This window comes from Carettochelys insculpta, chromosome 22 (genome assembly GCF_033958435.1).
Source record: "Carettochelys insculpta isolate YL-2023 chromosome 22, ASM3395843v1, whole genome shotgun sequence".
Taxonomy (NCBI): domain Eukaryota; kingdom Metazoa; phylum Chordata; order Testudines; family Carettochelyidae; genus Carettochelys; species Carettochelys insculpta.
The window spans coordinates 17,252,991-17,269,773 of record NC_134158.1 but is presented as its reverse complement, the minus strand read 5'-3'; the positions used below and the strand labels follow the sequence as shown (position 1 = coordinate 17,269,773).

At 47.1% G+C, this 16,783-nt stretch overlaps 1 protein-coding gene across 2 annotated transcripts in view; it reads left to right on the top strand.

Moving 5' to 3' along the window:
* The window catches only part of CLPTM1 (CLPTM1 regulator of GABA type A receptor forward trafficking), a 46,536-nt gene that overhangs the window by 3,516 nt on the left and 26,237 nt on the right, over window positions 1–16,783 (top strand). The window contains exons 2-5 of one of the 2 annotated variants that reach the window (XM_075017785.1): window positions 3,905–3,983; window positions 10,076–10,199; window positions 14,531–14,689; window positions 16,581–16,698. In XM_075017785.1, coding sequence (XP_074873886.1) covers window positions 10,197–10,199; window positions 14,531–14,689; window positions 16,581–16,698 — 280 coding nt within the window. In that variant the 5' untranslated portion in view covers window positions 3,905–3,983; window positions 10,076–10,196. The remainder of the gene's footprint in view (window positions 1–3,904; window positions 3,984–10,075; window positions 10,200–14,530; window positions 14,690–16,580; window positions 16,699–16,783) is intronic. The other variant, XM_075017784.1, reaches the window with a different exon arrangement.

Genomic DNA, 16,783 nt, shown 5'->3' with positions numbered 1-16,783 from the left:
AGGAAACATTGGTAGAGAATCATCTCAGGATATCCACAATGTGACTGAACAATGCAGGGCAAAACAAACTTGGAGAGGGCCGAGTGTCTGTTTCCTTCAGAGATTGTTCTGCTTCAGTGGTTGCAGGCTTTTAGCTAAATTTGCTCAATTTTCTTGGAAACAGGAAGTCTTCCCTGCAGTTTGTGTGTGGAAATAACATGGATTAATCAGGTTGATTGTTACCTGAAACAAATCTGCTGCCGAAGGTTTTGGCATATGCTGTGGTAGAGTCAAAATTTTTTCTTTAATGTTATTTCCAGGGCCATTGCTAAAGAATTTTTTTTTTTAAATATTGTGACATACGTGATCAGTGTCATGAGATTTTTACCACTTGTGGTGATGACACAGCAGCTCCCTGTGTGTGATCTGAGGGGCAGGCTCTCATATTGTGAAGAAGAAAGATGCAGAGAGTCAGGAGCCTTAGACATACAGCTTAGGATTTACAGTTTATGTCCAAGATGGGCAAGGTGTGGCCCGCATGCCAGATCCAGCCCACCAGGCCTTTTAGCCTGGCCTTCCCATACAGCTGTGGAGGTAGCTGGGAGAGCTTTGTGTGCTGCCCCCACCCCAGCAAAATCTGTCTCCTATTGGCCGGAAACTAGCCAATAAATAGGATGTGAGAGGTTTTGTAGTGCACAATGTGCTGGTAGCACAATTTCTCAGCTCCCATTGTCCAGTTTCTGGTCAAAAGGAACAGAGATTTTATTGGGAGTGGGGACACCATGCAGAGCCCTTCCCCACCCAGCACAGAGTCTCACATAGAACATGCAGTGGGCTGGGGTGGCTGACAGGCAGGAAAGCCTGCCTTATGATGCTGCTGGCTCCCCACTGCCTCCTACTCATCTTGTACAGGCCAGAATCCTATCCTGTACCCATATCTCCTCCCAGACCTTGGACTCCAAAGCTCTGGCCCAGGTCACAACACCCTCCTTCACCCGAACTCCCTCTCAGACCCCAGACCTCCTCCTGTACCCCATCCCCTACCCAGCGCTCCCTTCTGCACCTAACCTTCATCCCAGACCCCACATCCCTCTGTAGAAAAGTGAAACCGTAGGCCAATTATCAAAATCTTGGAGTGGCCCCTCATCAAAAAGGATTGGCCACTTCTGGCTTACATTAAAGATTCCCGTACAGCTTGGTGGTGTCTAGCTCCCTGAGTTCGAGCAAGTCTTTTAAGACTTGACAATCTTTCCAGGGTATTGATGTAGTCCCGTGCCATGCTTCTAAGTTAACTTCATTTTTTTGGGGACTGGAATAGGTGTCTGTTTAAGACGGGTTCCTAGGCTAACAGAGTTCTCAAATTTAACTCCAACCTGGAGAGGGGATTCGGATAAACCTAACTTCTGTACCAGGCAAATTGGTTGTAATTGTAGTACAGAACAAAGCTGTCAGGGATACATGAATGTGATTTGTTTGGGGGGAGACTCAGCTTGGCTTTTATCAATGGAAAACACATGTTGCCAATCTACTAGAATTCTTTGAACAGAATGAGCAAATATGTTGAGAAGATTTATTCACTGCATACAGCATACCTTAGTCTTTCAGAAAGCCTAGTGCAAAGCCTCTTAAGCCAAGTGAGCAGTCATGGGATAAGAGGGAGGGGCCTCTCATGGATCGGTAACTGGCTAAAAGATAGGAAATAAAGGGTAGGAATAAATGGTCAGTTTTCAAAATGGAGAGGTAAACAGCGACATCCCACAGTGTCTGTACAGGGACCGGTGCCGTTCAACATATTTGTAAATGATCTGGAAAAAGGGCTAAACCATGAAGTCATAAAATTTGCAGGCAATAAGTATGTTGAGTAATTCTTAAGTCCAGAGCAGACTGAGAAGAGTAACAAAGGGATTTCTCAAAACTGCATGACTGGGCAACAAAATGGTGGATGACATTAGTTGTTGATAAATGCAAAGTAATGCATATTGGGAAATATAAGACCAGCTACACACACACAAAAAAAGATCAGCTTGAAACTAGCTGTTACCTCTCAAGAAAGAGATCTTGGAATCATTGTGGAAAATATTCGCTCAGTGTGCGACAGCAGTCAAAAAAAATGTTAGGAGCCATTAGTAAAGGGACATACAGTAAGAAAATACCATCATGCCTTTATATTAATGCATAGCATGCCTCTGTCTTGAATGCTGTATGCAGATCTGGTTGCCCCATTTCTAAAAGAGAGATTAAAACTAGGAGAAGAGGAATAAAATTGACTGGGGGCATGGAACAACTTCTGTATGAAGAGAAGTTAAAATTGCCCTTAGAAAAGAGATAACTGAGGTTATGTCTTCACTATGGGATCCTCAATGTCATGAGGAGTAAGGGAGGTTGACCTGTGGAGACAACCAGGTAAGTCAATTGTAGAAAAGTCGATTTTAGCTACACAATTGCTGTTATCTACATCGACTTTAATGCTTAGTGTAGACCTGCCCTAAGAGGGAATAAGGTAGAGGCCTATAAAATCGAGATTGATGTAGCAGAAGTGCATACTATGGCCCCTTTTCATCTCAAGAGAGGGTGGTTAGCAGCAATGGTGAGGATCTATGGGCCGTATTTGATTCTGCAGCTTCTCTCCTGGCTTACCTGTCCAATATTGGATTTGCACAGTCGATTGCAATAACTGCATGTCAGTTTATTTCTGAATTCTTGAGTCTTAGGGTTTTTTCTTCCAAGACAAAGTTCTTTTGCATGGCTGTTGAAGGATGATGTGCCCTTTCATAGCAATCATTGCCAGGTATTTCGATCTGATGATGTAGATTCCCAGGATTTTGGATCAATGTTGAGTATTTTCATGGCATTTTTGCATGTATCCTTGAATCTTAGCTTTGGTCTTCCTCTTATTCTCAACCCACATGACATGTCACCAAAGAGGATTTATTTGGGAAGATGTTTGTCACCCATTCTTCTCACATGACCAAGCCATCGTAGTCTTCTTCTGTTGAGGATCGCTATGGGACTTGGTATGCCAAATCTTGACAGGACATCTGCATTTGAGATTTTATCTTGCCAGTTGATATTCGCAATTCTGCAAAGGCAGCGAAGATGGAAGCTGTTCAGTTTTTTTCTTTGGTTTGAGTAGGTGGTCCATGTCTCAGAACCATGTAGCAGGATACTCAATACATGTGCCTGATAGATTAGTATCTTTGTTTTCACTGTCAGCGTAGGATTGTTCCTTGCTCATTTTGTAAGTCTGCCAAAAATTAGCTGCCTTTCCAGTTCTGATGTTCAGTTCTTCATCCATGGATAGATTTCAGTGACATTAGATCCAAGGTAACAGAATTGTTGAACCACATCTAGTGGGCTGTTATCCAGAATGACATTGGATTGCTGAGGTACACCTGGAGTGAATACAACAGTTGTCTTCATGCTTATGTCAGGGGACAACAACTTGCAGTCTGTGGATAGAGAATCCATCAGTGACTGTAGCGTGTCTTCGTTACAAGCCACGAGAGCTTCATCATCTGCAAAGAGGAGTTCCCTGATGAGGACTTTCTTGACCTTAGTTTTGGCCTCGAGTCTTGCCAGGTTGTAGAGAGAGCCATCTAATCTTGAGTGGAGAAATACACCCATGCGTGAGTTTTGAAAAGTGCGATTTAATATAACTCAGAAGAATATGCCAAAGAGGGAAGGGGCAATAACACACCCTTGTTTGACTCCACTGTTCATTGTAAATGGTTCTGATGTAGATCCATCATATTGCACTGTTGCTTTCATGTTTTCATGAAAAGATATTATGAGCTTGAGCAGGGTTGGCGGGCAGCCAGTCTTGGTTAATACTCTGTATAGTCCTGATCTGCTGACTGTCAAACACCTTTAAGTTAACAAATGCTATGATTAACGGCTTTCCTTGTTCTCTGCATTTTTCCTGTAGTTGTTGAAGTGAGAAAATCATGTCCCTTGTTGACCTGCCAGCCCTGAAGCCGCATTGTCTTTCTGGATAGATACGATCTGTGAGTTTTTGCAGGTGTTTGAGAACAACATGGGCCAATGCTTTGCCTGTGATGCTCAATAATGAGATGCCTCTGTAGTTGTTGTTGCAGTCACCTTTGTTTTTATAGAGAGTGACGATGATTGCATCCTTCATGTCATGTGGGACATCACCTGCTTTCCAACATTTTAGGAGTAAATCATAGAGAAAGGGGAAGAGCACAGCCTTGTTTGCCTTTAGGACAGGCGTGTCCAGCCCACTGGCCGCATGCGGCCCTGGACAGCTAGTAATGCGACCCCACAAGATCGTAAACTTGTAACATTATTATGTGATTTATGTACATTAACTATATTATATATTTTATATGCGGCCCAAGACAATTCCTCTTCACTCAGTGCGGCCCAGGCAAGCCAAAAGGTTGGACACCCCTGCTTTAGGACTTCAGCTGGACTTGGGGAGAGCATGAAGAGCTTGAGAAAGTTCCTCCACCGTAGGCTCTGCCTCTAGCTCAGACATTTCTGGAAGAGTTGGGATGAGGTGGTCAAGTTCAGGTGGAACTGAGCAAGCAAGTGTTATTTACTCCTTCATATAACACAAGAGCCAGAGTTGATCCAATGAAATTAACAGGCAGCAGGTTTAAAACAAACAGAGGGAAGTACTTTCACACAATGCACAGGCAAGCTGTGCAGGGGATGCTGTGAAGGATTCAAAAAAGAACTAGATCAGTTCATAGCAGATAGGTCCACCAATGGCAATGAGCCAGGATGGCCAGGGATGTAACTTCATGCTCTGAGTGTCCCTGATTTCTGTTTGCTGGTAGCTAGCAGTGGATGGGATGGATTACTCAGTGATTGCCTGTTCTTTACCCTCTGAAGCACCTGGCATTGTCTGGTGTTGGAAGACAGGAGAGTAGTTGACATGGGCCAGTGACCTGGGCCAGTGAGCCTATTCTTACAGATAGACTTTCATGACTAGAACAAATGTCATAGGGGTAGCTGAGTTAGTCTGTGTCTTCAAAAACAACAAGACCACCTGTAACAGCAACGATGGGTCCTCTGTGGCACCTTATAGACTAACAGAAAAGTTTTGAGCATGAGCTTTCGTGAGCACAGACTCACTTCATCAGATGATCTCCATCAGTATCTGATGAAGTGAGTCTGTGCTCACGAAAGCTCATGCTCAAAACTTTTCTGTTAGTCTATAAGGTGCCACAGGACCCTTCGTTGCTGTTACACATCCAGACTAACACGGCTACCCCTCCGATACTTAAGACCACCTGTGGCACCTTATAGACTAACAGTTATTTTGGAGCATAAGCTTTCGTGGGCAAAACCTGACGAAACTCCAAAATATGTTAAGTCTATGACTAGAACAGGTCATCTGGTCTGTGCAGACTTCCGCCTAAAGCAAGCTAAGGCCGCTAAAGTTGTAACAGACTTCTGCTCCCAGACCAAACTGGCTTTTGCAACTTGGTTTGAACTTCATAGTTTCTAAGTTTTACCCCAACTGGACTGCTGCCATCCAGTCATTGCTCTGAATGGACCACTCCATCACGGGCAGCCCCACTGACTTTGTCCGTATTGGAGCATCCAGCAGTCATGGTGAGGGCTTGACAAGAAGAGGGGGCATTGGGAGCAGTTCAGTTAATCACGGGTGATGCTGGTGTTCATGCTGTTATTTCAGCAAATCTTGGAGTGCTGAGGAAGTTGCAGAAGATTGGAAGAAAACTAATGATGTCCCAGTTGTTAGAGAGTGGGTATGGGATGGTTTGGATGATTATAGGGTTTTCAGCCTGTCAGCAGTCCTGGGCAAGATACTGAGTGGAGTGGCTGATATGGGACTTGATTACTCAAGAACATAAGGAGTGTAATATAATTATTACAAATCAACCTAAAAATTTCCATAAAATATAACTTGGCAAACTAATTTTTTATCTCTTTTTATGCGTTTACAAGATTGATTGAAGAAGGTAATAGCATTGACATAATTAGACTTCTGTAAGGCATTAGGTATTGCGTGACATTTTGGTTTTAAAACAACAGACTGGTACAAAATGGCACACATTAAGCGAATTAAAAACTGTAATTCTAGATGGGGACTTGTCCCACAGGCATCAGTTCTTGGTCTGATGCTGTTTAACTTTCTATCCATGACCAGAAAGAGAACATAAAAATCATCTCTCAAAAGTTTGCAGGTGACACGAAAATAGGAAAAGTGACACAGGAAGTGTAGAGGGCTAGTCACTGATTGAGCATGACCTGGGTTGCTTGATTTATTGGTTGCAAGCAGTGATCCCTCTTACTTTTTTCCATCCATGGGCAGAAAATGTTGTATCTGTACTAAGGCTTGTGTGGATGTGACCCACCAAGAAAAACACACTGCCTGCTGTGGGCTCTCTGCTAATCATCTGGGTGGCATCTGAATCTTTCCTGAGTAGTTGCCCAAACCCTCACTTTACAGAGAGCACTGTTACACATCTCACACAGCTGGAAAGTCACTGAGGCCAGTCTGCTGCCCTCTTGGCAGGGCCAACTACCATCCTTGGCAGATTTTTTTTTAAATCTATTTACTCTGGATCCCTAAATGGTCCCCTCAAGGACTGAGCTCACAACCCTGGGTTTAGCAGGCCAATGCTCAAACCACTGAACTATCCTTCCCGCCGATGTAGATATACAATTTGGAAGAGAGAATGTGGGCCATACTTACAAGATGGAGACTGTTCTAGGAAGCACAGGTTCTGAAAAAGGCTTAGGATTATGGTGTAGAATTATCTGCTGTGATCTCCTGCTACAACACTGTGTTCAGAAGAGCTAATGCAATCCTGGGTTGTATAAAATGCATCTCCACAGGGTCTTTCACGTCTGTATTTGGCATTGGTATTGTGCCTGCTGCTGGAGCCCTGTGTTTAGTTCTGGCATCATAATTCAAGATGTGTGATGATAGATCAGAAAAGAGTCAGAGAATAGACATGAGAGTGATTTAAGGATTAGAAAACATATTATAAGACTCAGTGAACTCACTCTATTGATCTTAAAGAGAGAGTTCAGGGGCGATTTCATTAGTCTATAAATATCTACATGGGGAACAAACATTTAATAAAGGGCTCTTCAGTTTAGCAGACAGAGGTGTATTGTGGCCCAAGAGCTGGAAGATGAAGCTAGACGGATTCAGAATGGGACAGTGAGAATAACTAACCACTTGAAAAATTTACCCTAAGGGGTGGGGAGCTCCATCATTTTTAAATCAGGGCTTTTCTCTAAAACAAAAGCTCTGTTCTAGTAATGGCTGTGGGTCAGTTTTCTGGCCTGTGCTACACAGAAGGTCAGACTGGATGAGCACAGTGGTCCCTTCTGACCTTGAACTCAACTGATCTCTTTGCCTCTAAGAGCTTACAATCAAGGACCGATGTCATGCAACAGGTGTGTTCCAGAAACCAGTGGAGAAGCATGAGGGGTGGGTGAGGCTGTTTGGATGAGCTGTGGTGACAGCTGTTTTTAATCTTCTAGGAATTGTCTTTGACTTGCCATGATTTAAGCCACAGGCTTGGGGACTTCACTGGCTCTACTCCCTGCTGTTCTCACTCTCTTCTCTCTTGTGGAGACAGCAGGTGAGATGGGAATAAAGCTGAGGCCTAGAGGGACGGGTAGATATACCCTCCATATATCTATCTCTTGGGCGTGTTGTGCTCTCCTCTGAGCTGCAACCTTACTGTGGTTGTGATATGGCTATAGTGCACAGCAGAAAAAGGACGTCTGAGATGCTGCATAGCCCAAACTCCCTGGTGGCTTCCAGTGTCCACCCCATTCTAACAAGTTTTTCCCCCACCCTTTCTAGCTTCATAGGCCCTTCATGGCTGGTCTTCCAGCTGCAAAGCACCCACCCTCCTCAAAATAAGCCACTTCCCCACATGGTTCCGCTCAAAACGCAGATGTATTTATTTTTGCCCTGACACCTTCACCAGGATCATGTTCTGACTCTTAAATGGGGCGCTGTGATTCTTCCTCTTTGGCAGACTCTCCTCTGGAGTGGTCACAACCCAGTTTCCTGCCTGTGGACCAGAGAGAAGATTCACTGAACTAGGAGAGAGAGCTAAATCCTTGGCTCCTTTGCTTTCCTAAAAAGTCCAGGCACTCAAGCAATCCTGACTCCTAATTGTGGGGTTACTGGGCATGGAGGGTGCCAGGGCAGGGCTAGGCTTGGTATATCTACGCTGCAGTAGAAGAGCCATGGCACATCCTCTGACTTAGGCTTGGGGACTTGGATTGCGGGGCTGTAAAACTGTGAAACAGAGGAGGGGTCTCAGAGCCCATGTTCCGGACTGAGTGTCTAGTGCTATATTTAGTCCTACAGCAGGAATCGGTGAACCTGAGCTCTGAGGCTTGATGCTGTGGGGTTTTTTTAAATCACTGTGCAGGCTTGCATTGTTGTAAATTGAGGGTGGGGACAGCAGCTGAGATAAGAGTAAAGAGGAGGCCTGGAAGGGCAAGGGGGAAAGCTTGCATTCAGCAGAGCAGGTTGGGCATTCAGCCCAGTGGCTCAGAGTGGGCTGGTATGGACGGGTCAGATAAAGAAGTTTGGAGTAGCGCTCCAAAGAGCTGGTGGAAGACTCAGGGGACAGCTTTCAGCGCACACCGTGGATGTCTGAAATGTCCGACCTCTGAGGGTTTTGTGCCCTTAGTCACGAGAAACTTGTTAAAAAATAAACAGGAGCGTTAAATTCCTGCCTACGTAGTCTTCGATGTAACTATTGGCAGTGGCACTTAGTATGGTAACTGGCATACCTCTGCGATACTAAACCTTGAAAAGATGAAAGCTCTTCACTTTTTAACTTATTAATGCAAATTGTCTTGCAGAAGGGCTGTCAGGACTTCTTTGCTTGGAAATATGCAACACCTAGAGGTAGCTGTTTCAGTGTTGAGTACAAAATCCATTGTAATAAATATCTACTTGCATTGGCCTCTCCTAGTTCAGAGGGCTGGGCAGCATTGGTTTGATAAGCAGTCATTAAAAAGCAATTCTACTGGGGCAGTTCACTGGTGTCTGCTGTGCTGGCGGTTAGACCAGCTGATCACAGCAGTTCCTTCTGGCTTGGGAATCTGCTATGGAGGAATCTGGTATGTTCATATACATTTAGGTTTGGTTAAAGCCGACTTCGCTGCCAACTTCTGTGGTTTGTGAATCCCAGAAAGTTCTCACTTACTCCGTTCAACAGAGCAAAGCAACAATAGTGGGAGAATTCACTGTCACATCTCACGTGCTTGTTTTTTTCAAGGACTGCCAAAGAGGTTGGTGAATGCTGTCTTGGGCCTTTCTAGAACGTGGAGGAAAGCTAAACTTAAAACCTCCGAAAACCATGAACTACAAATACAGCCTCCTGTAAGGGTCTCATGGTGCACGAAGCAACCTTGCTATTTTGAAACAGTGGTGACAGTGAATGGGTTATGACTCTGGAGCACCGGGCTTCCTGAGGGGCACACCTTGCTGCTTCTCAGCTACCAGCTCTGTCCGGTCCCTCCATGCCAAGGTAGAACAAGAAGGGCCAGAAGGGGAAAGAAAAATGGCCCTTTGTAGAACACCACTACCAGCTGGAGACAGCAAATGGGGATGAGACGTTTAGACCCTTATGTTGGGCTCCAATGTGCGGCCTCATGTTTTGCACTCCGATCTGCAGATAAAGGCTTGCAGCGGTGAAATAATCCATTTGTCTCCCTGAGTGGTCTCCCTGCTCTCCTGACCCGAACCCATGTATTGATGGCACGTTCTGAGTGTACTTTGAATTTCATTTCCACCATAGACCTAGTCATTTTTTCCTAATGTTGCTCAGCAGGAATCCTGAGCTGGCACAGAACCAGTCTGCCTTGTCTGGGCCTCTTCATGGCCACAGGCTGTAAGCCTGAAACAGGAATGTGACTGAGAGAAACAGCAAATCCTCTTCCTTACGCATCAGGCTGGCAGCACAGCAGGCACAGTCCTAGCAGATCTGTCCTTACTTCAGCAGAAGGCTTGCTGGAGAGGGCTTCTGTTATTTGACAAAAATGGGTTTTAGTTCTGGCAGGAAGGACGGGGTAAATGCCAATGTTAATTCACCCCCCTTCCCCCCTTTTTCTTCCATAGGATCTTTATCATCTGGGCCATCAGCAGTTGGTTCCGCCGTGGGCCGGCACCACAGGATCAGATCAACCTTGGTGGAGCACCCCGCGTTCCAAGCCGCAACCTTTTCCCTAAAGACACTTTAATGGTAATGATGAGAGGAGCAGGCCTGTTAGCTGAACCAGGTCCTGACTTGGAGTAGCCACTGCAGCTGCTTGAGTTTCACACAGTTATGGCCAATCGTAGCTGTAGGCCACATACAGCCTGTGATCCAGGGGTCTGCATCATGCTGGCTGGGAAGGATAGTAATTAGTGCTTGAGGCAGTGCACTGGGACCAAAACTCTGGGAAGTGAATCCTGCAGTGCTGCTCCATGACCTGGCGTATGTCGTCACTTCAGTGCACCTACTTGGAAAAGGTGTATCGTCTTCCAGGATGTCCGAATGAGTCAGTGTACCCAATACAGGCCAGGATGCTCAAGATGCTTTAGAAGGGCAAGTTAGGCCTCCTATATTGCTCAGCATTGCATAATCTACCTTGTAGCAAGCTTCTAGGCCTGGGGGACGTGAACATAATCTTGAACAGATTGAGAGATGGACTGCAGGAAGAGGATGGATTCCGGAAAGGGAGACATGGTAGGCACAGCATTTCTGTGAAGGCGTTAGGAAGAAAGGGCGGCTCTGTGGGGGCCGTGCTTCAGAACCTTTAATTTGTGCAGCTGGTGACTTCCAAAGGCCGAGGAAGTTTTTCAGTGTGTTCCAATTGGTGTGAACTCAGGCTGAGTTCTGTGGGCCCGGTTCCCATTGGGATTTTGCCATAGATGGGTGGAGAGTTCATGTTCCCTTCTTCTGCTCCCAAGTCCCAGCCTGCTACAGTCACTGCTCCCTTCTCTCCATATTGGATTTTTCCTGGGGCAAGAGCCTCTTCCTGAGCATCCTTTCCTTGGTGCTGAAGGTCTGGAAGGGAGGAAACCAAGCAACTGTTTCCTTTCCTTGCAGGAAAACTTGCCCAGATACCTTCCTGTCCCTCTTGGGCATGGCTGGGTGGGAGCTGCTGACATTGTCCCAATAGGGGCAGGGCAGTTTGCGTATCTGCACCTGAGTGCTGGTGGTGGGGGTTAAGGAAGCTAACAGGCAAGCAGTACAGACAGCTAGGTGTTGGGTTGAAGGGAGAAGCAGTTATAGGAGCCCTAGGCAGAAGCTAGGGAGCTGGAAATCAAGGCCTTGTTCTCAGATGGGGAATTGAAGTTGGAATGAGGAGAGATGGTTGATGAAGAGTGAGACGTAACAAGAGAAAAATGGGAGTCAGAGGAGAAATCTTGGCCTGTGTGTGCAGGGATCAACTTGGTCCCTAAACTGTGATTTCCTAGCTAGTCATTCTGAGCCCAAAAGAACTTCCTTCTATTAAAGGATAAGCGTGTCAGAGCATTCTTGTCAGTTCCCATCTGTGGTGGGAAATAGAGAAGGATGTGATACGGCAATATCCTTCCCCCCAGTATTTAGCCAGGTGCTGGTTAGGAGACTTGGAGGCTTGAATTCTGGAGTTGGAGCTGCCGAAGTAGAAGGGAAGTGAAACTAGGACTCTGGGAGATGAGCCCTGCACTCCTGTGGCTTTTATTGGAGCTGCCCAGGAGTGGAACTAGTGGAGTTTGGAGCATTGGACTAGCCCTTGCTGCGGGGCTGTGTCCTGCCTCCTTGCAGAGGTCACCAAGTGCGGACATCTCAAGCGGAGCATGTCCAGCGAAGTATGAAGTGTGCACCTAGCTGACTTGGCTCTCAGTCGAGTCTGTGGGTCTCACTGAGTCACATTTCCCAAACCGGTCAGTCTCAGCAGGCTCTGCGGCAGGGCTGGGATGCTGCTGGTTCACCATTCTCTTCCACGGACCAGAATTCTCTTCACATGGGCTGTTCATGCAGCCACGCCTGTTTCTTGTCCCTCCTTCCTCAACCACCAAGGCAGCAAGGCGACTTGTCAGAGCTTGGCAATCTTACGGCAGACCGGGGTCAAGACAGTGTGTGATGGGCCCACGGATTCGCCAGTTGCTGCAGAATACAGAATTTTAAAAAACATTTCTAGTTCCATCCCCTTAAAACTGTGAGACAAACAAGCTGCTGCTGCAATGCCTGCACCAGGCTGTGGTCGGCCCAACAAAGTAGCTCTATGATGGGAGCCCCCCCTGCAGCCGGAACCCTGTGGACTTCATGGTTCTGCAGCTGTGAACTTGGCATGGTGCCAAGATGCTGCGGCATTGTGTGTGCTGGCCTCCGGTTATGCTCCAGCTAAGTGTTGATGTTTTGGCTTGTCCCCCTGCCCCGTTGGAACATGCCTGCACCCACCTCTTGCTCTGCAGCATTTCCCATGAGTGGGGAGCTGGGTGGATTCCAGTATGTGCTCCTTGCACTGCTCTGTGGGACCAAGTGGCAGGGATCAGGGAGCTGGAGTTACAGGCTAGTTGGCAGCCAGGGACCTCAAAGTGCAGGTGGTGAACAGGGCTGCTTGGAGAACGGTGCAGCAGCTGGGACCCAGTAAATCAGCTGCTAAACTAGCTCTGTATCCTCTTGTCAGGGGTGCATGGGGGGAGGGAGGGTGTTTGCCAGCGGGGTTGTCCCAGCTTGACATGGGGCAGCTCTGGGCTCCCCTATTCCTTGGAGCAACAGGAGCAAGGCGTTCGGTCATTGGCTCCATTTTCCTGACTTTCCAGGAGACCAGGTAGCACTGGTGTTTCCCACTCTAGGCTAGCTTGCTCCTGTTTTGGAACTGCTAGCTAGTGTCAGGATCTTGCGCATTGGAATGGCCCAGTGGTCTGTGTAGATGGATTTGTCACATGACAGCATTTATTCCAGGTTCTGCCGTAGGCCTGGTCTACATTAGAATTTGATAGCAGTATAGCTTAGAGGGTTGTGCGTGCGTGCGTGAGAAATCCACTCCCCGGGTGGCATAGCTATACCCACATGAGACTAGGTCTGCACCGGCACATTTGTTGTTAACGGTTTTATCCTGCAGGGGTATGAAAAAACACTCCTCCAAATAACAAAAGTTTACGATGTCAGCAGGCACCTTGTTCTGTTGACAAAGGTGCTGCCCTTCATTGGGCGTGGTTATATTTTGTCACTGGGAGCGATAAAGGGCAACACAGCTGCAGCTCCACAGCTGCGCTGTCATAAGGGGAACTGTGTAGCTGTACCCTAACCCCAGTGTAGACAATGCCAGGTGGATGGAAGAATTCTAGCCTAGGTGCCACCTCTTGGGGAAGTGGATACCGCTGGGAGAGGGATGTCAGGGAAGGTAGTGTCTGAACAAAAGCCGTGTTGCGCTTTACGTAGAAGGTCTTAGGGCTTATCTACATGGAAAAGGGCTTGCAGTTGTATAGGTGTAATTATCCCTCTGCATCAGCATGGGGGAACCTTTTTATGGTCAGTGGCCAGGGAACTCTCAGAAAGATCAGTGGGGGCCGTGGACAAGTGAGAAACACAAATCCCAAAACACAAAAAAGGCTTGGAGTCTTGCTGTGGGGCCAAAGCGTGAGTGCGGCTCACCCCACCATGGGTGAAAGCCCCGAACTTCACTGTGGGTGGGGTCCAGCCCATGAGCCAGAAGTTGCTCACTCCTGCTGTGTAGTTATAACCATGTAACCCTCCGTGTAGACGCTGTCTTATTCTAGATGTTATGTTGTTATATGGGAGTTACACTGGTGTAACTGTAGCTGTTTAGATTCAGACCTGGGCTTATATGGGTATAGGTAGAGCTCTGCATGGATACAAAATTGGTATCTGCATCTGAAAAAGTGCTCTCTGGATATAAAGCAGATAGCTGCAAGGTTCTAGGTCCAAAGTCTGTAACTGCCAAAGTGAGCTGTCGTTATCTGCTTCCGCCTCCACAGATGCGGATATAAAGCAGATAGCCTTGTATTCGCAGGGCTTGGGTATAGCTCTGCCGTGTAAAAGAGTCCTTAGCTGAGCAGATTATCAATACAATCACTAACAGATGAAGAGCTGGTCTCCTTGCAAACCCACCGTGGGTTCTGACTGCCAAGCTGGGGTCTTCCTAGCTCGGCAGTAAAGAGTCTGTGGGCGCTTAAACTTGTGCTACTGTGTTGCCCACGTGGATTGTACAGTAGTGACAGAGGCCAGAACTTGGCAGGCGGTATTCAGTTAAAGATCCCAGTGGTGCAGGAGCTGCAACAGCCTCGAGCTTCCTGTCTCGCTCCTGTGCTGCCTTTACATGGCAAACAGGAGAAGCTAGCATTAGCCAGCAGTTCCAACTCTGTTCCCTTGTGAGCTATCTGCTGAGCCACAAGGGGCCATTTGTCAGTGCTTCACAGGTAAGTAAAGCAGCATTTCATTTGGGTTCCATCCAGGGCTGGCTATCTGCTTCTGGCAGTGTCCCCCATTCACCTACCCACACACCCCCTCTGGTATTTTAATGTCACTCTGACGCTGAGCTGTCTGCTGGAACCAACCCTCCTCTCTTCTCCCTGCAGGATCTTCACGTGTATATCTCAGAGCACGAGCACTTTACAGATTTCAATGTCACCTCAACACTGTTTTGGGAGCAACGGGATCTTGTCTATGGTGACTGGACCAGTGGTGAGAATGCAGATGGGTGCTATGAACGCTATGCAGAATTAGACATTCCTGAGGTTAGTCTATAACTCTGATTTCTCTCTCCCTAGGTGGTTTTTCTCCTGGCGCTGGATAATGGGCCATAGAATGGAGCACTGACATGGAGATGAGTTATTTTCTCCCCTTTTTTTTGCCCTGTCTCATCCTCTTTTTAAAGCCTTGGATCAGCTGCTTAGGCTAAGGCATAGCAGGCTTTCCCTCAGCGGCGTTCAGCATCTGACGGCTGACCAATCTTTCCATAAAAAAGGCACAATTGACTTTCTGTTGCAAGCCTGAGTTTCACTTTCCTGATGCGGCCAGCGATAAACTACCCTGCCTGCAATGTCCTTTCTGTGCTTGTGGTCCAGAGCAGGGGTCAGATGGAGAGATGTACCTGCACAAGGCAGTGGTCACAGAGCTTGCAAACCCAGCCCCATTTCCTTGTTTGCAAGTGAACATTGTCTTGGGGTGGCAGCAAGCTGGTGCTCTGCCAGTGATGGTGAAATCTAGAACATCTCCTCTTATGCAGACCCAGCCTTCTCTCTGCCTATATGGCTAAAACTCTCACCCCAGTCCCTAGTGTCCCATCCTGACTCTGCCTCCTTGTTACCCCCTAGCCTGTCCAGAATGTTACTACTGGAGCAGACTTCCTGGTACATCAGTTGGACCATGTCACATTCCTGTTACCTGCTCTACTGGTTTTCCCCTTTTGCCTCACATCGGACTTCAGCTGCATGCTGTTGATTTTCATGCCTCTCCTCCTACGCATTACTGTTTGCTAGCATGTGACCTCCTGCAGTGACTGCCTCAACAGCTTGCTTGCCTGTGGCTCCTGTAGTGCCTGCTTCTGGGCTGTATGCAGGCATGGCTCATCTCCAAAATGGTCTGAGAAGCCACTACCCCCTCTTTCTCAACCACCGCAGGGCAGGCAGATGGCCCTTCGGGATTACCGCGGCCGCTCTTGCTTTCCTTTTAGTTTTTAATTTTAGGAATTTTTTTTTTAAAGCCCAAAAGTTATCTGGAGCCTCTGAACAGCCTGGGCTGTGGGTGGGGCCAAAATCTAAGGTGCTGGGATTCTGTGATCCCGTCACTGTTCTGAGCTTCTCACCTGCATGCTCCTTTACTTGTGTGCCATTGTGCTCTTCTCTGCTCTTTAAAATGCATGTTTTTCAAACTGGTCTGAATGGGTTCCGTGCAATAGGGTCTCACCTCCCTCTGGTCCCATGGTGTAATTGTAATACAAAACAGTCTTTGGACCAGCCTTATTCATCCCTCAGGGGGACTCATCTCTTGAGTAATCCCAAAAGCTTAAATACCTTGCAGCCTCTCTCGGGTTGAGTGGGCTCCTGCCTGCTTCATGGCCAGACAGTGCAAAGCAAACCTTCTTTATCCACTGAGGATTGGACAAAGAGCATTCTGGGAGCAGCCATTGGCCACTGATTGTGTTTGTGATGCCCACAGCTAATTTATGGGCAAGGCTTTTCTTTGTGTTCTGGGTTTGTCCAGCTCCTCATTGAACTGCTTCTTGGCAGTGTGCTGATATTATTAAACGATAGATTGTCTAAGGGAAACATGGTGCTCTCATGGAAAGAGCTGTGGTTACGTGGCGAGGAAGGTCTATGTATAGAATTATAGCTAGCTGCAAATCTAGTTACAGAACCAGTGTCATGATCATACGGGCCTCATGTATTTCGATTGTTCCCTAGCTAATGAATATGCTTATCTCTTTGGATTGGCTAATGGGCTCACTGGTGCATAGCAGACGCTATTAGCTCATCCGAAAGAGGAAGGCCATGTGCCTTGGAAGGATTGTGATGGACACAATAGACTTCTTGTTGCCGACTGCTCTGTACTGCCTCGGTAATGCTGCGTGTGCTTTTTCCAGCTCTGGGATTGGGATGACTAACCTGTTGGGATGTGTGATTTCAGAGCGTGCAGCATAATGGCTCTATCTACATCCATGTGTATTTCACGAAGAGCGGCTTCCATCCCGATCCCAAACAGAAGAACTTGTACAGGAGACTTGCGACGGTTCACACATCACGAAGTAAGACTGCTTCTGCTGATGTGAGCAGTGGGGCCAAGTAGGGTTTAGTTTCCAGCTGGAGAGGTCCTGGTAGGAGCTGGGACGT